An 18,784-nucleotide genomic window follows, 5' to 3' on the forward strand; every position below is an offset into this window, starting at 1 on the left:
TCTGCTCAGGTGAGCCTTCGGCTCGGTTGAAACGAGTCCATCGGCTCTGCTCGACTCGGCTCAAGTGAGCCGATGGCTCCAGTGGGGTCGGTTAGGGTAAGCCATCAACTCGATTCGGTTCTGCTCAGGTGAGCCACCGGCTCAAGCCGACTCGATTGGGATGAGCCATCGGCTCGATTGGCTTGGTTGGGATGAGCTGTTGTCTCGGCTCACTTCTCGGTAGGGATGCGCACGATACGAGTCGAGATTTAAGACTGCTTAGACTCGTCTCGAGAAAACGCTGTTCGAGGTTATATACATATATAACCTTTACATACCGTATATATAAGCGTTTTTTTAATTATTTACGTATTACGTAGCAAATTGCGATACAAGTTTCAATTTTTATCGCAACTTGTAAATTTTGTAGATCATTTTATGCACTATAATGAGTAATTGTATATTCATAAAGGAAGTCTAATAAATACGAAAGTACTTGACAATTCCATTCATTGTGCAGAATGGTTTTATAATTTATATATGGTAATGCTTATGTGTTGTTAGGCCTATTTACTAAGCCTAACGTGATAGGGAAAGTTTCTGTTTAACTATCTACTGTAGGACATACAAGAAAATAGAAATACATGCTAACACTTTTTCAATAGGGTCCTTTTGTTACTGGATTTGTGGCTAGGTCCATCTTTCACTATGTTTTTTTATTATCAGAAACTGTGATTTATTTTGTACCTGGGGCCTTGGACCCTTCTTTCAATATATTGGACAGTTGGGGCCTTCTTTCATTACATTAAGCAGTTGTGGCCCTGAGTCCTTTATTCATTATATTGGGCAGTTGTGGTCCTTCTTTCATTTCATTGAGCAGTTGGGCTCCTAGACACTTTTTTCATCATGTTTAGCTGTTGGGACCTGGAACCTTTTTCATTATGTTGGGCAGTTGGGGCCCTTTCATCTTGAAGACTGGGGTCTGGTTTGTAGCTGGGTCCATATTTAACCTTAGGCTGATTGGTCCTTTATGGATGTTAATACAATTTGTAGGTCTATATTTGATAACTCAAAAATGGAAAACATCGCGTTTTTAAAAATTTATTTTCTATCAAAAACGTTTACAAAATTGAAGGAGAAAACAGTGGAAGACGCCAAGAAAGCGGGCATTTTCAGCATAATGGTTGATTCTATTTAAGATGTTTCAGTGCTGAATCAGCTTACTATAGTAATTCTATACGTTTTAAGCGGTCAAATATTTGGGCGGCTGTTAGCAGTTGTCGTAAAGAGTGACACTGTAAGACAAGTAACTTAAAATGAAATCAAAAGAATGCTTTGTGCCAACAATGTTTTGATGTCTGATATTGTAAGTTGCTCTTTTGATGGAGCTGCTAACTTGAGTGGATGCTATAAAGGAGTTAAAGCATTACTGGAGAAGAATAATCCTGAAATCATTTACACCCAATGCATGGCTCATGCTCTTAATTTGGTTATGACAAATTTGACTGAGTAGATCCCTGAAGCTGCAAACTTATTTGGTGTGGTTGAAACCAGTGCCGTGTTCTGTCTGAATACTACAAAAGAAAGGATGTTTGGAAGAAAATGATAGATGCAAGCCACGAGGGACATGACAAACTACGAAACTTTCAACAAGTTGGTGCAACACGATTGTGGAGCAAAAACAAGGCACTGAATGCGGTAGTCGACACTAACGAGTTTCGCTACGGAACATGAAGCCAAGACGAGGACGACTGTCTATCATCATCAAGATTTCTTTCATTTTTATTGTTCCTCAATGACGATGTACAGGACAGGAGTTCTAATGCGAAATCAACCTTTCAAGCTAAATTTTGCTGAATAAATTGACAGAATTTAACGCTGTAATGATGTGCTCTGTGTTTCAGGACTTGTTTACAAAAACGGAGCCTGTTTCAAAATACCTGCAATCTCACGGATTGGACTATCGTACAACCTGGAGACTTGTAGACAATTTGCAGCAGTAGCTTCAGAAGAAAATAGAGACAAAAAAATGTCTGTTTAAGCTGTACGAAAATACAAAAATATTTTGTGTGAAAAACAACAGCTTGTGCAATCTGGTGTAGAGATAGCAATGGAAAAAGACTTTCCGCCCAGAAGAATCTTAAAGAAGAAGAAAATGTAAGGAGAGCTTGCGGCAGATGAACTGGGAAATAACTTAAATATAAGTGAAAATGATTTATTTAGAATAAAAAAAAAACTTCAATGAAAATTCTGAATACAGCTGTTACATGCGTCAGTGATAGATTTCAGCAGCCAAATGAACTCCAAATGCTCGATCCCAATCATTTTTTGGAAATTGGGAAAGATGGTGTGTCTGCAGGAGCTTTCAGAGTTCCTGCGAAGAAACTAAATATAAAACAGGAGGAAATATACAAAGAGCTCCAGCAGTTCTTTGTCGTGTATTCTGTCACAAAACGTTCTGGTTTTTGATGATCCTGAAGAGAATGATGCCCCTGACTCCGTAGATGATGATGATTATGCATCTGAGCATGCTATGGGAGATGGAACATTTTGGACGGAATTCACGGCAAGAGTGATAATGATGCTGCAAACACCTTATGTAAAAATTGTTTGTTATGTGCAGGGAAAATTTTGTACCAATTTCTGTCAGTCTAGTTGTTTTAATAATTTATACATTGCATACAAACATGCGTTGTCTCTACCATGCACACAAGTGACCTGTGAAAGGTGCTTCTCAAAGTTAGAGAGTAAACAAATCTCAGAGCTAATTTGTGTGAAGACATTTTGGACACATATTTACTAATGAAAATGAAAAGAGACATGTTAAATTTAGCGTCTGTGAACGAAGTTATTCAGGAACTCTGCCATTCATAATCTAAACTGAAAAGAATCTTAACGCTTTAAAATTATTTGTTTAGTGGTTCAGCAGTGTTTTCCACTTTCAGTAAAACGTTGTGTTCATTCCAGAGTCAAAAGTTATTGTTAGTTGTTTGTTACAATTTTCAGTAAGCTGTCCTGTTCTTTCCATAGTAAAAAAGCTATTGGCTATTATTTGTTTAGTGTTTCAGCTACTATACTGAATGTCTCAAAAGTCCCATGACATACGGTAACTCTCTTATTATCAGAATTACAACAAAATGTAGAAGGGAAACCGTCTCCAAATATAATGTTTTCAATCTAAAGTGAAAGAATTTTTTAAATCGCATATGTTCATTGTACGCAGTGGCGCAACCAGAATTTTATTTCGGGAGGGGCCAAGAATATCCAATACAGTAGTCCGCAAACGACGTGCTGCACCATTTGATATGGACAAAATTGAAAATTTGAATTCTCCTCATTACAAGCAATTTAGTTATCCTTATTATTAACATGCTAAAAAACCTTAAAATGAAAATTCCAATTCACAAATTTCCTATTATTAACGGTTACAAGTTTTAAAATTTGCACTATAATTATTATTTTGTACATCTTTATTTTTGCATAAAATGACGCACTCTTTACTAACATTTATTACACTAAGAAATTAATGTAGGGGTTTTCTCTGGCTATTTCTCTTTCGACAGTGCTTTGACTTAATTCAATATTCATTTATGCATTGATGTATTTTGAAATTTTACCAAAATTTGTCTGCAGCGCAGCTGTATAAGATGGACCAGGTTTGTTTCAGGGAGGGCATGAGCCCCCGAGCTCATAGCTGGTTGCGCCATTTATTGTACGATATTTCATAAATTGGTGTTATAGTCCGAGGGCCCTTTATGGTAACCGCGGTCTAGGTCCTAATACACCCAGTCCGCCTATGACGGGAGTGCAAGCAAACTTTCATGGAGAACGACTTAAGCGAAAGCAATTGTTGCAAAACAATCAACAAGCAAACAAAACTAATATCACCATTCAAATTTCCTATTTGTTACTAATAACCAGATATATTTCCTTCTTTTGCACAAACACTTCAATTACAACAAGAGGACACAGTAGTCCCCTTGTGCGTGACTGATCTCCACTCTTACTTTGATCTCAAGCTTTTTAACCGTGAAACCGTATTTACCGGGTCCTTTTGACGCGGGACCTTTCTGACTTGTGCCATTTTGACGCGAGGCCCTTTTGACTCAGGCTCAGTTGACGCCTGGCCGTTTTAACCCGTGCTCTTTTGTAGCGGTGCTCCTTTTGACCAGGGTCCGTTTGACGTAGTTCCCTGTTGACTCGGGCAGTTTTGTCGCAGAACCCTTTTGACCCAGGCTCTTTTGACGCAGAGCCCTTATGACGCAGGCCCTTTTTTCGCGGAGACCTTTTACTTGGGCCCTTTCGACATGGGGTTGTTTTGACTCGGACATTTTGTAGCCGGACCACTTTTGACCCAGGCCCCTTTGACGCTAGGCCCTTTTGACTCGGACCCTTTGGTCGTGGGACTATTTTGACCCAGGCCCTTTGGATGAGTGGTGTTTTGATTCTGTCCCTTTTGACTCGGTCCCTTTAGTTGCGTAGACTTTTGACCCAGACTCTTTTCACACGGGGCCGTTTGACTTAGGCCTTTTGTAGTGGAGCCCCTTTTCACCCAGGCCGTTTGACGCAGAGCCCTTGCGATTAGAGACCTTTTGTCGTGGAACTCTTTTGACCCGGGCCCTTTTGATGGGGGGCGTTTTGATTCGGGACTTTTGACTCCGCCCTTTTGTTGCGAAGAATTTAACCCGGCCCATTTGGCGCAGGTCCGTTTGACTCTTGCCCTTTTATAGCGGGGCCCCTTTTTGTCACGGGCCTGTTTGACGCACAGCCTTTTGACTCGGGTCCTTTGGTCGTGGGACCATTTTATTCCGTCCCCTTTCTATGAAGGGCGTTTTGATTCGGGCCCTTTAGACTCAGGCCCTTTCGTTGCCGATATCTTTTGACCCGGGACCTTTTGACGCGGGGCCGTTTTGACTCGAGCCCTTTTGTAGCGGGACCCCTTTTGACCCGGACTCGTTTGAGGCAGGTCCCTTTTGACTCGGTCTCTTATGTCGTGACACCCTTTTGACCCGGCTCTTCTGATGAGGGTCGTTTTGATTCGATCCCTTTTGACTCCTGCCCTTTTGTTGCTGACACGTTTGACCCGAGCTTTTTGACTCGGGTCCTCTTTAGCGGGGCCACTTTTGACTTCTGCCCTTTTGTTGTGGAGACATTTTGACCCGGGTTCTTTTGACGTGGGGGCGTTTTGACTCGAGTCTTTTGTAGCGGGGCAATTTTGACCAGGGCCCGTATGACGCAGGGCCCATTTGTGCGGGATTATTTTGATCCAGGCTCTTTTGATGAGGAGCGTTTTGATTCGGCCCCTTTTTGTCTCGGGCCCCTTTGCTGCGGAGAATTTTGATCCCGGCCCTTCTGACACGGGACCGTTTGATTCGGGCTCTTTTGTAGCGGGGCCACTATTGACCCGGGCCCGTTTGACGCAGGTCCTTTGCGACTCGAACCTTTTTGTCGTGGGACCTTTTTGACCCGGGTCCTTTTGATGAAAGATGTTATGACTCGGGCTCTTTTTCGCGGAGACCTTTTGAACCGGGCCCTCTTGATGCGGGTCCGTTTGACTACGGCCCTTTTGTAGCGACGCCCTTTCTTAATCCGGGCCTGTTTGGCACAGGACCTTTTGACTCGGGTCGTATTGTGGGACTCTTTTTGCCCGAGCCCTTTTATGAGGGGCGTTTGATTCGGGTCTTTTTGACTCAGGCCCTTTTGTTGCGGATACCTTTTGACCCGGACACTTTTGATGCAGAACCGTTTTGACTCTGGCCCTTTTGTAGCGGGACCCCTTTGACACGGGCTTGTTTCAGGCAGGTCCTTTTTTACTAGGGCCCTTTTGTCTTGGGATAATTTTGATCGGCCCTTTTGATACGGGTCCTTTTGATTCGACTCCTTTTGACTCGGGCTCTTTTGTTGCGGAGACCTTTTAACTCTGTCCCTTTTGATGCAGGGCTGACTCGGGCCCCTTTGTATCGTGGCCCCTTTTTGACATGGGCCCTTTTGACACAGAGCCTTTTGACACAGAGCCTTTTGACTCAGGTTCTCTTGTTGTGCTCCGTTTGACCAGGACCCTTTTTATGAAGGGCGTTTTGACTCGGCCCTTTTGTAGCGTGACCCCCTTTGACTCGGGCTTGTTTGAGGCAGGTCCCTTTTTACTAGGGCGCTTTTGTCTTGGGACCCTTTTGACCCGTCCCTTTTGAAGTGGGTCGTTTTGATTCGATCCCTTTTGACTCGGGCACTTTTGTTGCGGAGACCTTTTAACTCGGTCCATTTTGATGCAGGGCTAACCCGGGACCTTTTGTAGCGAGGCCCCTTTTTGACACGGGCCCTTTTGACGCAGAGCCTTTTGACTCGGGTTCTTTTTTGTGTGGCCCTTTTAGCCAGGGCCCTTTTTATGAGGGGCATTTTGATTCGGGTCCTTTTGACTCAGGCCCTTTCTTGCGGAGACCTTTTCACCCGGGCACTTTTGACGCGGAGCCGTTTTGGTCTGGCCCTTTTGTAGCGGGTCCCTTTTGACGCGGGCCGTTTTGACTCGGGCCTTTCTGTGTTTGTCATTTTGTCTGCCCTTCTGACAAAATTATATATATAAGGCAGGAGCTGAAATACTTGGGGCAGGAGGCCTGGGGAAATATGATTAAACCAATGATCGATCGATCCAGGGCGCAGTAAAATTAATTACCCCATTATTCATATCTCTTTTTATTCTCTCGGCATCATGTCTGGAGATGAATGTTCTGACTAATGGGCTGCAGCGGCGAAAGACGATGTACGCTATAATTATTAATGTTATGAATTTTAACAACATATAGAGGGCAATAAAACGAAAAACTCTATATCGTTTTTTTGCCCCCCCCGCCCCGTTGGAAAAAATCCTGCGGGCGTTAGTGATTATGATGTTTCTTAATTACTGTATTATATTGTTCTATATACGGAATAAATACTTCTGTGTTTTATATAATAATAAGAATCTTATCTACATTTATTACGATACTTGCTTTACGACAGAGAAACATATTCACGTTCAGCGTAATCAGTTTCCATTCTCAAATAATTACAGTGAGGGGAATGAAATAATTCACGCACACATTTAGGACTTAGAAAAGTGCCCTGCGAACATGTCGTAGTAAAGTCTTGAAGAGTGAAAAGCGCTAGTAGCAGTTGTTAGCAGTTATTAATTTAACATATAAGACAGTAAATTGGAAAACTGAGAATACGAATCTTTTCAGAGATGACAGTGCGCTGATGCTTCTAATCTATGCCTTTACTCCCTATACCTACGTTATTTCTCTAGTCAAAATAAAAACTCTTCAAAATTAACCACAATTTCTTATGCAACCATTTTTTTCTTAGAGTACTGCGCGGTCACATACCCGTCACGGCGATGTAAAGGCACTTTTGGCGACGAGGGTACAAGTCACAGCTAAATTAGGGTTGCCATATTTTAAAATCAGAAAAGCGGGGGGTTCTAAACCGTAAGTACTGATGTGAACTTGTGTGTTACAAATACTGACCTGGGATCCTTCGCACTTTTTTTCTTTTTTTAGTTATTTCTTTGATGACACTTCCAATGTGAGTTTTCCAGAGTGTACATTTTGCTTCAAACTAAGCTCTGCCCTGGCTAACAAACGTAAATTCGCTTCTATAAGAATCTTCAAAGTTACACTTGAAATTGTCGTTCGACATTCTTGTAGCTTATGAAGACATGAATAATTCAAGTATGTTTGTCACAACATCTACAAACGAATATTCATTCGTATAGAATCTCCAATTCATTTCATTAAAAGCATGAACTACACAAAGATAACCATTGTGTATTATAGCAGATCTCTTATTAGCAAATGACCCTGCACACGCGCACTGCTCAGATAGCCCACAGCCTGAGCCTGAGCGCGAGTCCAACTCTAACTCAATCGCGATTGAGATTGTCAGAGGTGTAGCGGTTTATGTTGAATATACCAACACTTTATCAACTAAGTCGTCTTAGATTTTTCTCCAATCCCAAAAAGCGGGTGTTTTTTTGTGATTAAGATATGTTTAAGCGGGGGATGAATATAGAACCTGAAAATCGGGTGGTACCCACTAAGATCGGGTAAGATGGCAACACTAAGCTAAATAGAAAATAAGGTATATTTAAGATCACTACATGCAAGACTGAGATCTTTTATATTATTATTACTATTTCCCCTTGTTTTTAAAAATAGTACTGCCACTCTTTCTTTTGTTAACAAAGAAGCACCACCTACCTTTCATTAAAAAAAAAAGAAAAGAAAGAAAGAAAATCTAGATCGCAATACATAATTTTATTGTTGATTTGTTGCCACTGCGATAAATGTGAATGTTGTGGTTTTGCATGTGTTGACTGGTTTCTGGTTTTGCATGTGTTGACTGGTTTCTTATCGCAAGTCCCAGACACCTGCAATAGTCTATACGTGAAGGAAACACCGATCATGTTTTATTCTGTATCTTTTTACTTCTCAATAACGATAGTCGTGCTTCTTTGTGAGAAATTGCAACTTATTTTTTTATTCTGCCAATTGTAAAAGTATACTCAACAAGAATTTCCCTACATTTTAAGAAAAATACCTTCTTTCCCCTCTGCAAATTTTGAGCATTTTTTCCCTACGCCGAGGGAAATTTCCCTCTATCTGGCAACTGTGAGCCGAAGTGGGGAAAGATTCTTTGCTATTTTCTCGTTGTTACTTGATATTAGTGCTGTCGAATTTTTGTGACATTTGCGGTTTTCAGATTTTGAGAAGACCGGTTTTCCGAAAACCGAAAATGCGGTTTCCAAAACCGGAACCGCAAAAGCGGTTTTCAAAACCGACACTTCGGTTTTATGAAATTTCTCTTGGTTTCAAAAACCGGTTTTCTGTTTTTTCAAAAACCGATTTCGACAACAGTATTTGAAATTGTAGCATTCTTCACAGTTCGGTTGCGTGAGGCCTAAAGAGTGCCACCGTCGCGTATCATCATTGCGACAGTTAAATATTAGAGACATGTTTCATAGTAGGTGATACTACTCAAGGACTGGGGGCGCGGTGGCTCAGTGGTAGAGCGTTCACCTCCGGTGCTTGGGGTTCCTGGTTCGATCCCAGCTCGCGCCGTGTGGACTTTGTGGTGGACAAACACCGTGCTCGGGGTTTTCCCGGGGTTCTCCCGTTTCCTCACACTTTCTTCATTCCACCATTTCATTCATCTCTCATCATCACCGTCTCCTTTAGCCTAACCGGCATAATCGTGGGACGTAAAACTTAAAGTTTTCATATCATTTTTCACTACTAAAGGACTAAGTTTTCTTTGAAAATTAATGTATATTTGGATTTAATAAAGTACCGGTATATCCTCTATGTTTTCAAATTATATCCTTCGATTTAATAAAGTACATTACACTATATCCTCTATGTATTCAAAATAAATGAAAAACGAGATAAATAAATAAATCAAATAAATGTCAGACACTCAATAATCCGGCACTTCAGCTAATCCGGCACCCATATGTGCCAGGAATGGCCGAATTAGCGAGAGTCTAGTGTATCTTCATTCTTCAAAACATAAGAATATTCGAAAAGCAGAAACGTAGTGAACTAGACAATACGATTTTCTATATGATATCGTTATCACAACTCATCTATCTGCTTTCAATTTGCAACTGTAGATAGATTTAGCAGTTTTTGCGAGTTCTGTAAATAGCGGCATACCAAAAACAGATAGCTAAATTGTAGTAAAGGCATCACATGCAAAATCGTATTGTCTACTTCGCTACATTTTTGCTTTTCGAATACTTTTATTTGTTTTGAAGATATTACAGAAAAACTCTAAAATTAGCAGTAGTTTAATTTCGCTGTAGTGAAGAGCTATAAAACGGAATATTCTTGTGTGATAGCACTGACTTTGGAAACTTCCTTTTAAAAAAAAAAAAAAAAAAAATTGAGTTTCGTTTTGAGCTCACGTTCATTGGGCTGAGATCTTTAGTACCCAAGATCCGTCGCTTGTGCAATGCAATTCGAGGTTGTAGCTTCTGTACTTGATAACTTACTATGAATATTATCTACTGAATCTCCAAGGGCACCGATGTAGGGCACCGAAGAAGATATATATATGAGGATTTTAAAACAAATTGCACTCAAATTATGCCAAATATTGTATATTCATAAATACAATAGGGGGCCCACATGATTCTTTTGGGGGGGCCGGCCCCCCAAGATCGGTGCCCTTGCATACACGTATATATATATATATATATATATATATATATATATATATATATATATATATATATATATATATATATATATGTATATATATATATGTTATGCAAAAAAAATTGATTTACACCTTCGGTTACATCTGGCAACACTGTGTGTTCCTAGTTTAAAAATATATGCATGAACAAGTATAACCATTATTCGTGTATCACTTCAAGCTCAAAAGTTCTACTATCCCAATCTCCAGGTTGCATTGTAGATTGGACACCCTGTAGTATATTAGTAGACAGTTGAGTAAAGTATATTGTTTCTCAAACTCAGGGAGGGGAAATTGCCCCCTGACCCTAAACAACGCTCCTGAAAGGAGGTCGTGACTTCTTTTTCGAAAATACGGGCGCACATTAAATGGTTAAATATCTTTCTCAATCCTCCAGACCACACTACTTCGATTTTTATCTCGCTCATAATAATAATAATAATAATAATAATAATAATAATAATAATAATAATAATAATAATAATAATAATAATAATAATAATAATAATCTCTTGGAATGTATGCAACATATTAATTTTTATAGGGCTTGGAGTTTGTGCAATCTGAATTCCAACAAGACAAAAATCATATAATAGCAAGCTAATCATTTTGACTCCCCTGCGAAATGTTCTACGGACGCCTCTGTGTACGGCTGATTCTGCTCCGAATGGTATACAGAGATCCTTAGTTGTTGTGGTGATAGTATATTAATTAATGAATCTATCCGGAAGCAGACAATTTTTGCTGATAAGCGTCTGCAAATATTGCCAACAGCTATTGGGCGAATTCCACCGCTTTTCTTCCTCAGTGCTATAAGTGTAGCTAAAATTTAAAAAAAAAAAAAAAAAAAAAAAGTAAAATGGTCGGCACTTTCTCTTACTTGGGGAGTGCGACTTAATTTTGGGGTGCTTGGGCTCGTGTGCCCTCTATAGGCAAGGCTCTACCCAGTGCTTAAAGTGACATCAGATGAGGTGATGGTATGGAACAAATATGATCACTTAGAGCAGTAAGTTTGACAGAACCCTAAAGAGCATCTCTACTCCTGACATTTTTGCACCATTTTTGACGTGAAAAATCTATAGACAGAGAGAGAGAGAGAGAGAGAGAGAGAGAGAGACAGAGGACTAATATGTAAATGTTTTATTTCTCACTATCATCAGCCTAACAGAAATAAATATTTATAAAAGTATTCAATGAATATTGTTTTCCGTTGTATTCCATTGTATTGTATTGTATTCCATTCAATAATATGGAAACTTTAAATATTGCTAATCATCACAATATTCGATAAATAATTACCAGCACACAGTGGCGGAGCCAAGGGAGGGCCAGGGTGGGCCAGGCCCCCTTGATCAAATTCTTGGCCCCCCTATTGGCCCTCCTACACAGAGAGATATTGCTATAGGCCGACAAATGGTGAGTTGGTAGCTGCTACGAGTGAAACTACTATCGAAACATCTCTCGACAACAGAGTTACCAACTGCAGAATACCGTATTTTGCAATAGTCTGCGTTCCAAGTCAAATAGCTTCAGGCTTATTTTTGTTTGTAGTATAGCAAGATCTTATTCATCGAAATCTGTAAGGTGCATGCATTGACCTCACTACTTGAATGATTCTTTTAATCTCTGTCCGTTATCTTTATCTCCAGTGGCCATGTGTAGCGTAGTCGCTGACGCTCTCGTCTTCGGTGCGAGCGGTCCCGGGTTCGATTTCCAGGGGAGCACTCGGTCGAAAAAGTGTAAAGCGCCTTTTCAGGCCAATCACCCTGAATGAGGTTTTCCTCATTCACACCAGGCAAATGCGGGATGGTACCTGACTTATAGGCCCCAGTCTCCTTCCTTCCTTCCCTTTCTCCGGATAGTGTGCTCGCCGAGGGACGTCATCCCTCAAACATGACGGGCTAAATGCCCTTAGATGCCGAAAGCCCAGAAATCTAAATCCTAAATCCTGGTTGTTTCCTTTGTTTCCGCCAAAGAACCAGAAAAAAAAGCCTCTCAACATTCTCATTCGCTTGAATGTTAAAAGCAGGGATGCAAATAAGCAACAAAATTTTACTCGCCCAAGAAACAAGCTACTAGTCCACATCCCACAATAGAAATCATTTACTTACCTTCGGTATATTAAATACTCGTTTGCACCGATGAATCACTCGCCCCGGGCGAGTGCTTATTTGTATCCCTGGTTAAAAGTCATACTAAAATATGAGATGCTTATTTACAAATAGCATACACTACAGTAAAACATTACACGTGTGTTGGACGAAAGAAGTCTTCGTACACTACTTATTATAATTCGTACACTAAGTAATTAATTTTCAATAATTATGGCGACATAGAAGAAATGCATAGCATCCATTAAATAATTTGGTATTATTATTATTATTATTATTATTATTATTATTATTATTATTATTATTATTATTATTATTATTATTATTATTATTATTATTATTAAAGAATCTAAATATCGAGTAGTCTTGTTTAATATACAGTAAAAGAAGAGAGCAAAAGTTTTTATTATTTTTGAAATAATCATTCTCTCTGTCATTCGTATCCCGATTGTTTGAGAAAAATAAAATATTGAATACTACCAACACCTACTATTTGCTACTGATACTGGTTCTCCCTTTCGACTATCTTCTGGTCTTTTCTCTAGTTCGTCTAGTTTTCTAACGCTCTTGGGCGTTGCCAACTCTGTACAAAAACCTTTTGCTACGATGTTAACAAGTGATACTAGCGATCTCCAAGGAAAACGGAGTCAGCGTTTGGTGGACCTATACTACTAACTAAAGCCTGGAGAAATGGGGCTAACAAAAATCAGTGATTCTTTATAAATAAATCGTTCAGAAGTATTTTCTTTTCAATGATTTTAACTGTAGCTTAATCCCAAAAATGCTATTACGTAGAGAAATTCCGAAGTTTATCACAGAGCCACTGTTGCGATCTCCTGGTTAATCATCAGGTATGATACCGAGATAATACAACTTGGTAGCGCCAGTAATGTTATTTTGTGTAAAAAGTGGTAGTTATTACGGTGACCAAGTTGTGTCATCCCGTTGTCTGATGTTTAGTAATCAGAGTTTGTGGAACTAGCCTACTGATATTTCATTCAGTGAGTTCAGTCAGTGAATACCCAGTTTTGTCGCAGATTTATATTTCTTTTTCGTCAAAATATGCATTTCTGAGAAAATTAAACATTAAACATTTCTGAGAAAATTATGTTGTAGGAATTATGCAGAACAGTAAATCAATGGTGACATGAATTTTCAACAAGATATACTAATTAATGCCTTCAAATCTAATCTCAAAATTAACAATATTATAGGGGTTCCTCGTGGAAACGAACTAGACATTTGCCATCGAAATATCTCAAATTCATTTTGGATGAATCTCTTCCTTCATTGGAGGTAGAAAACAAATTTTCTAAAAATAATATACTAAGGGACATTTTTTGTCCAGTATTGATAATGCAATCACTGAGATGGAAAACCGCTTTGAATCATGTAGCAAAATCATTAAATTAATCGCCGCGCTACATAAAAAATGCGAAAGCATTTTAAATTACAGCATTGTTGAGCATATGGCCCAGCATTATGGAAGTGATTTGGAAAAATTCAATTGTGAAGTCAAAATCTTCCCAAACACAATTAATTTGTACGAAGACAAGAGAAAACCAAAGTTGATTCCTTGATGAATTTCGTTGATCTTTTTGTGTCTACAAAAACGCATTCCTAGAAACTTACAAGCTAGGTATCGACTCTGTTATATACCAGTTTCTAGTGCTATGTGTGAAAGGTCATTCACATGTTTGAAAAGATTAAAGACATATACGCAATTCGATGACTGATGATAGATTGAAAAACCTTAAGATTAACTTATATTGAGAAGAAAATTGATAAATCGTTAGATCTTGAAGAAGTTGTTGATAAGTTTGCTGCTGCTTACAAGAATAGAAAGATCATTCTCTTCTAAGTAGAGGCATACGTCTATAAAAGTTATTTTCTTTACTTGTGTAAGTGTATTTCTCTGCTTCCACTTAAATCAACCAGCCACATATATTTTAAACGCCGTGATTAAATAACCACATACTTGTATTAGAAATCAATTGTATTAATGCATTAAATTTTCACTGTTTTGAAAAGAGTGAAATTATGAACAACATATATATAATTGTGAGAAAAATTTTCATTAATTGGACATGGCCCCCTCAAAATTTTCTTGGGCCCTTTATTGGTCCCCCAGAAAAATATTCTAGCTACGCTACTGCCAGCACATAATACAAATCCAGTGAACAGAAAAATGTTTTGTGCAACAGGTTCCGATTTTTTTTAAAGGTCTCTATTCCGAAGTAGTTCCTTGGGAACTAGTCCCGGCAACAAACTGAGTTGTCCTACTCATAAGACAATTATTTTCGGTATACAAAAAAAAAAAAAAAAGCTTGCCAAAATGTCTGTTCCTCTACTTGCCCCCCGAAGAAATTAAAACTGGCGTTGTCACTGCTCTCATCGTCACTGTGAATGATACTTGTGTAATAGGCACAAACTAAAAATCAAAGACAACGTGTCCTGATGAGTGATGAGGTGCCCTGGGGAACGCAAATTCCTTCTCAACGCTATAAATCTGTTTATATTCAAGCTTTGGTTACCTGCATTTTCGCAAGCTTTAATTTCTTAGGAGCAAGTGAAGGAGCAGCCAGTTTTTTTGTAGACCAAAAATAATTACCTCCATTACAATATGTATGAGGGCAGTTGATGCCAGTAGGGGGGCCCACTCTTTAGTATCGTTACTGTTTTTCATTACCGTATATTTAAATCTCCTTTCTGACCAAATCTTCTGAACTCGCCACTGCGTTCGATTGCAGTAAATGTTGTTTATAGATTTGAGGAAAACAATTTAATTAGTTTTGTAATCAAAATTCTATATACGTTATTTTAAATTGACTTACGATACAGAAATATTTATAATTGTAAATCATAATAATTCCTTATTTATTTTCTAAAATTCCAAATAAAAATACGAAATGTGAATCACACTGATGAAACTATGACAAGTAGCATGAGCGTACGAATATTGCAGTGGGCGGTGCAGATTAAAACACTTTCACCGTGGATTCTCTTATGTCACTGTTTAGGACGTGTGCGTATGTGCAAATGACGTAATAAATCCTTACAGAAGTGCGTCGTGTTAAGATTCATTTTGCTAACTGATTCCGAGTTCAGTTCAGTTCTATAAATTTCATTACGCTCGCCATCTTCACTTTTCTTACCCATCATTCACTTTGTGACGTGTCTACGTATTCTATGTTAACAGTATGATATGATGTTTAGGATCTGTGAAAAACATAGGAAAAAAGTGTTTGTTTCAAGGAGTTGATGGTAGTAGTCAAGACTTTACGCTGAATGTGATTATAAAATGTGTAATATAAGTATGTGGCTCTTATTGATAACTAACGTGCTAATTTGGCACACGAGTCATACTTTTTATTTACCTGGACTAGCCCCGGTAAATTATTGCAAGGAACCTGACTATCCTACTTGCAAGGTAACTAATATTTACAACTAGATCTTAATTTATATATGTAGTCAGTATTCCTGTGATTTTATCGATGCAAATTGTATTGATATATTACGACAGGAAAATTTGCAGGTACTTACATGTTTAGGAACAAGTCGATTTTACAAAAGAGCAGTAACCGGCATTGGGTGTAATCACCTGATCATTTTTTTTTATTTTTTATTTTAAACAAAATTCATAATAAGTTAACGCGAAAATATGCAATATAATATACACATATCATCCGTTGGTCATGAATGCACCTGATAATAATGGTGGATTATCAATTATTAAACAGCTTCATCAACGGTAGAAATGTGTTAACACTTTAGTAGAGATAAGGGTGCTGATTGGAAATGGAACCACTTTAGTGAAGTGTAATACTTCAAAAGAATATATATATATATATATATATATATATATATATATATATATATATATATATATATTTTTTTTTAAGGTCTTCTTGCATGGAACACAAATATAAACATACTTAAAAACATTATGGAAGTGGTCGTTAAGTCACAAGTAAGGGAAGGTTCTAGCTTACTGCTCCCCTGTATTTTTCATAAATAGAAGTATTTGCTTACCTGATACATGCTCCTTTTTCCTTATGCTTGCGATGATGTTTCTTTAGTTACTGTGAACACTATTTATTATAAATTATATTAACCGTTTTGACAAGTCATTACGTTTTTCAAATAAAAATATGTTAGTTTTTGGGTTAGAGGGTTTTGTGCCATACGTGTGTAGAAATGTTGGCATTTATTCCGAAGTTGGGCGTCCGCTTTCGCCACGTTTTTTCGCTGTTATCTCCTTTCCACACTTTTTGCAATTTGTTATTAGGTTCATTAATCCGTGCTCTTCACAAACTTTTAAAAGATTTTGCTCGTTATTAACCTATTGCTTCACAAATGTTAAAACTGTTAGTTCATTGCCCTTGTACATTCGCCATGTTGATAACATAAATGCTCGTTTCTTTCCCACAATGCAACTGTTCGGTTACCTTGCGCCAAGTAGTTCCCTCCGCTCGCCGTATAGTCCCATGTTTATAACCCCTTATATATAACAAATAAACAGATTTTTCGAGACTCTGATACATTATCAAGCACACAAACAATCAAATTATCCATATCTTTCCTGTAAATTTTAAAAATTTTGCTGGAAACGGACGCCCAACTTTGGAATTTAACCCGAAATGTTTATAGTTGTCGAGGGTTTGGGGGGGGGGGGCTTGCCCTCTCTATGCTTTAAAGAAGTATTTACCTTGGTAATAGTATACATGAGAACGCCGTGATCTGCGTTTCTTCTGTGTTCTATTACCACTTCTACATGAAATACCATAAATTTTCTACGTAGTGCGATAGTAAGAAGTATCCATGTGCACAATACGATATGTCCATGCGATATGCGTTAATTCCCCCCCCCCCCCCACAGACACACACACACAGTCATAGATAAAGTACAAGGGCACTACACATGCAGATATAAAGTACAGGTACGTTCTTTTTTATTTTCGTATCAGTCGATAAGTAAATCAAAGTCGCTTTGTTACCCCCTTGGTAAGTTCGTAGATACTCAATGAATAATCCCTAAAAGTATGAGCGTCCAGCTCGTTCGGGAACTGACGCGGCTTTACGTATACTATATCCTTTACGTTTTTGTAAAATAATAATACTTTAGGTTTTTTGAAATAGTCGAAGGTTTTCGTGCTATATAGTTTTATACAAAATTGGGAGGAGGAGTTAGGGACATGCGGGTCAGTGGTATAGGTGACCCGAAAGATACGAAAAAAAGTGTATTATTTTCTTCTGGTCATCTAATAATATGGTTTTTCGGCTCTTCTGGGTCATTTATATTAGCGACCCGCATTCTGGGAAGGGGAACCAGTAATCTAGAACCTTGCCCACAAGTAAGCATAAACATTAGGCCTGTTTTTAAAGTATAACCACGAGGATTGTTATTTCATAGCTAAGTGACTTTATGTACCTTGGCTTAGATTTACTTAAGTTGCACAAAAGTATTTAGAATTAGAGTAGTCTTGAAATAATTGTACTTCTGTTGGTTACACTAGGCTACGTAAGTAAGGCATATGTTTCTTATATTTAGCCTTGGTAATTGTGTATTAGTAAACCTGCATAGACAACACACTATATGTGATAGCAGCTCTTACGTAGGCCGTTGTAATAAAGAGTTGCATACAGTACATATTTAAGGCTACCAGTAACAAAAGTACTTTAAGTGATAGTGACTTTGTGGATACCGTTTGCTCTTACACCAACATGATCTTTAACTCGGAACAAGGTGGTCATCTTCGCTTCTGGGGCTCAGATACTTTACGATGGGCCACGAAAATTATTTATAGAGAAGTACGAAGTAGGCCTGTAAAGTGGTTAGAATGAGAGTTTTTAACGCAGAAACTACTTTTACAAAAGCGGATATTATTATTATTATTATTATTTTAACTTGTAGGGCGGTATGGTTCCTGTCGTATTAGTTCAATTAGTTATTTTATTAGAGGATTATAGAGCAGTGAGATGGCTGGTACAGGGACGAATCTGTGTAATAATTTATTTTTTTAAGGTAACATTTGCATCGTCGGAGTTATTGCAAACCTGTTTTTGTGTATAGTAAGACTAAACACTTCGACTATCTTCCGCAGATGGTGGCCCAGAATTAGACCCTCATAAACCTATTTTCAACGTTGTATACTAATTACATGCTGTTATTTTATATACCGCACCTAGTATTACTCTTTTATTTCCGTCGTTTACTCTTAACTGTAAATCACAAATATTATTTTCGTGCTTTCTTTGATTTTCACCAGACATATTCATCTGTATTGTATTATTGCGCAAAATTACTACCTTCCAACTTTTGAGTGGTGCAAACTACACACTGTTCAGAATTAACGGCAACAATGAATCCTTACTTTCTCATATTTCCAATCAGTATAAACAACATTGCACTACTGCATTATATAAATAAACTTTCAAAGGGGCGGAGCTCCCTATCAAATACA

General features: G+C 38.3%; 1 protein-coding gene across 1 annotated transcript in view; it reads left to right on the forward strand.

Moving 5' to 3' along the window:
• The first annotated feature begins 15,260 nt into the window (after window positions 1-15,260).
• The window catches only part of TM9SF2 (transmembrane 9 superfamily protein member 2), a 72,053-nt gene continuing 68,529 nt past the window's right edge, over window positions 15,261-18,784 (forward strand). Inside the window, exon 1 of the mRNA XM_081769042.1 lies at window positions 15,261-15,750. Within this exon, the coding sequence (XP_081625168.1) occupies window positions 15,622-15,750 (129 nt within the window). The 5' untranslated portion in view covers window positions 15,261-15,621. The remainder of the gene's footprint in view (window positions 15,751-18,784) is intronic.

This window comes from Thermobia domestica, chromosome 8, assembly GCF_964235325.1.
Source record: "Thermobia domestica chromosome 8, izTheDome1.hap1.1, whole genome shotgun sequence".
Lineage (NCBI taxonomy): Eukaryota > Metazoa > Arthropoda > Insecta > Zygentoma > Lepismatidae > Thermobia > Thermobia domestica.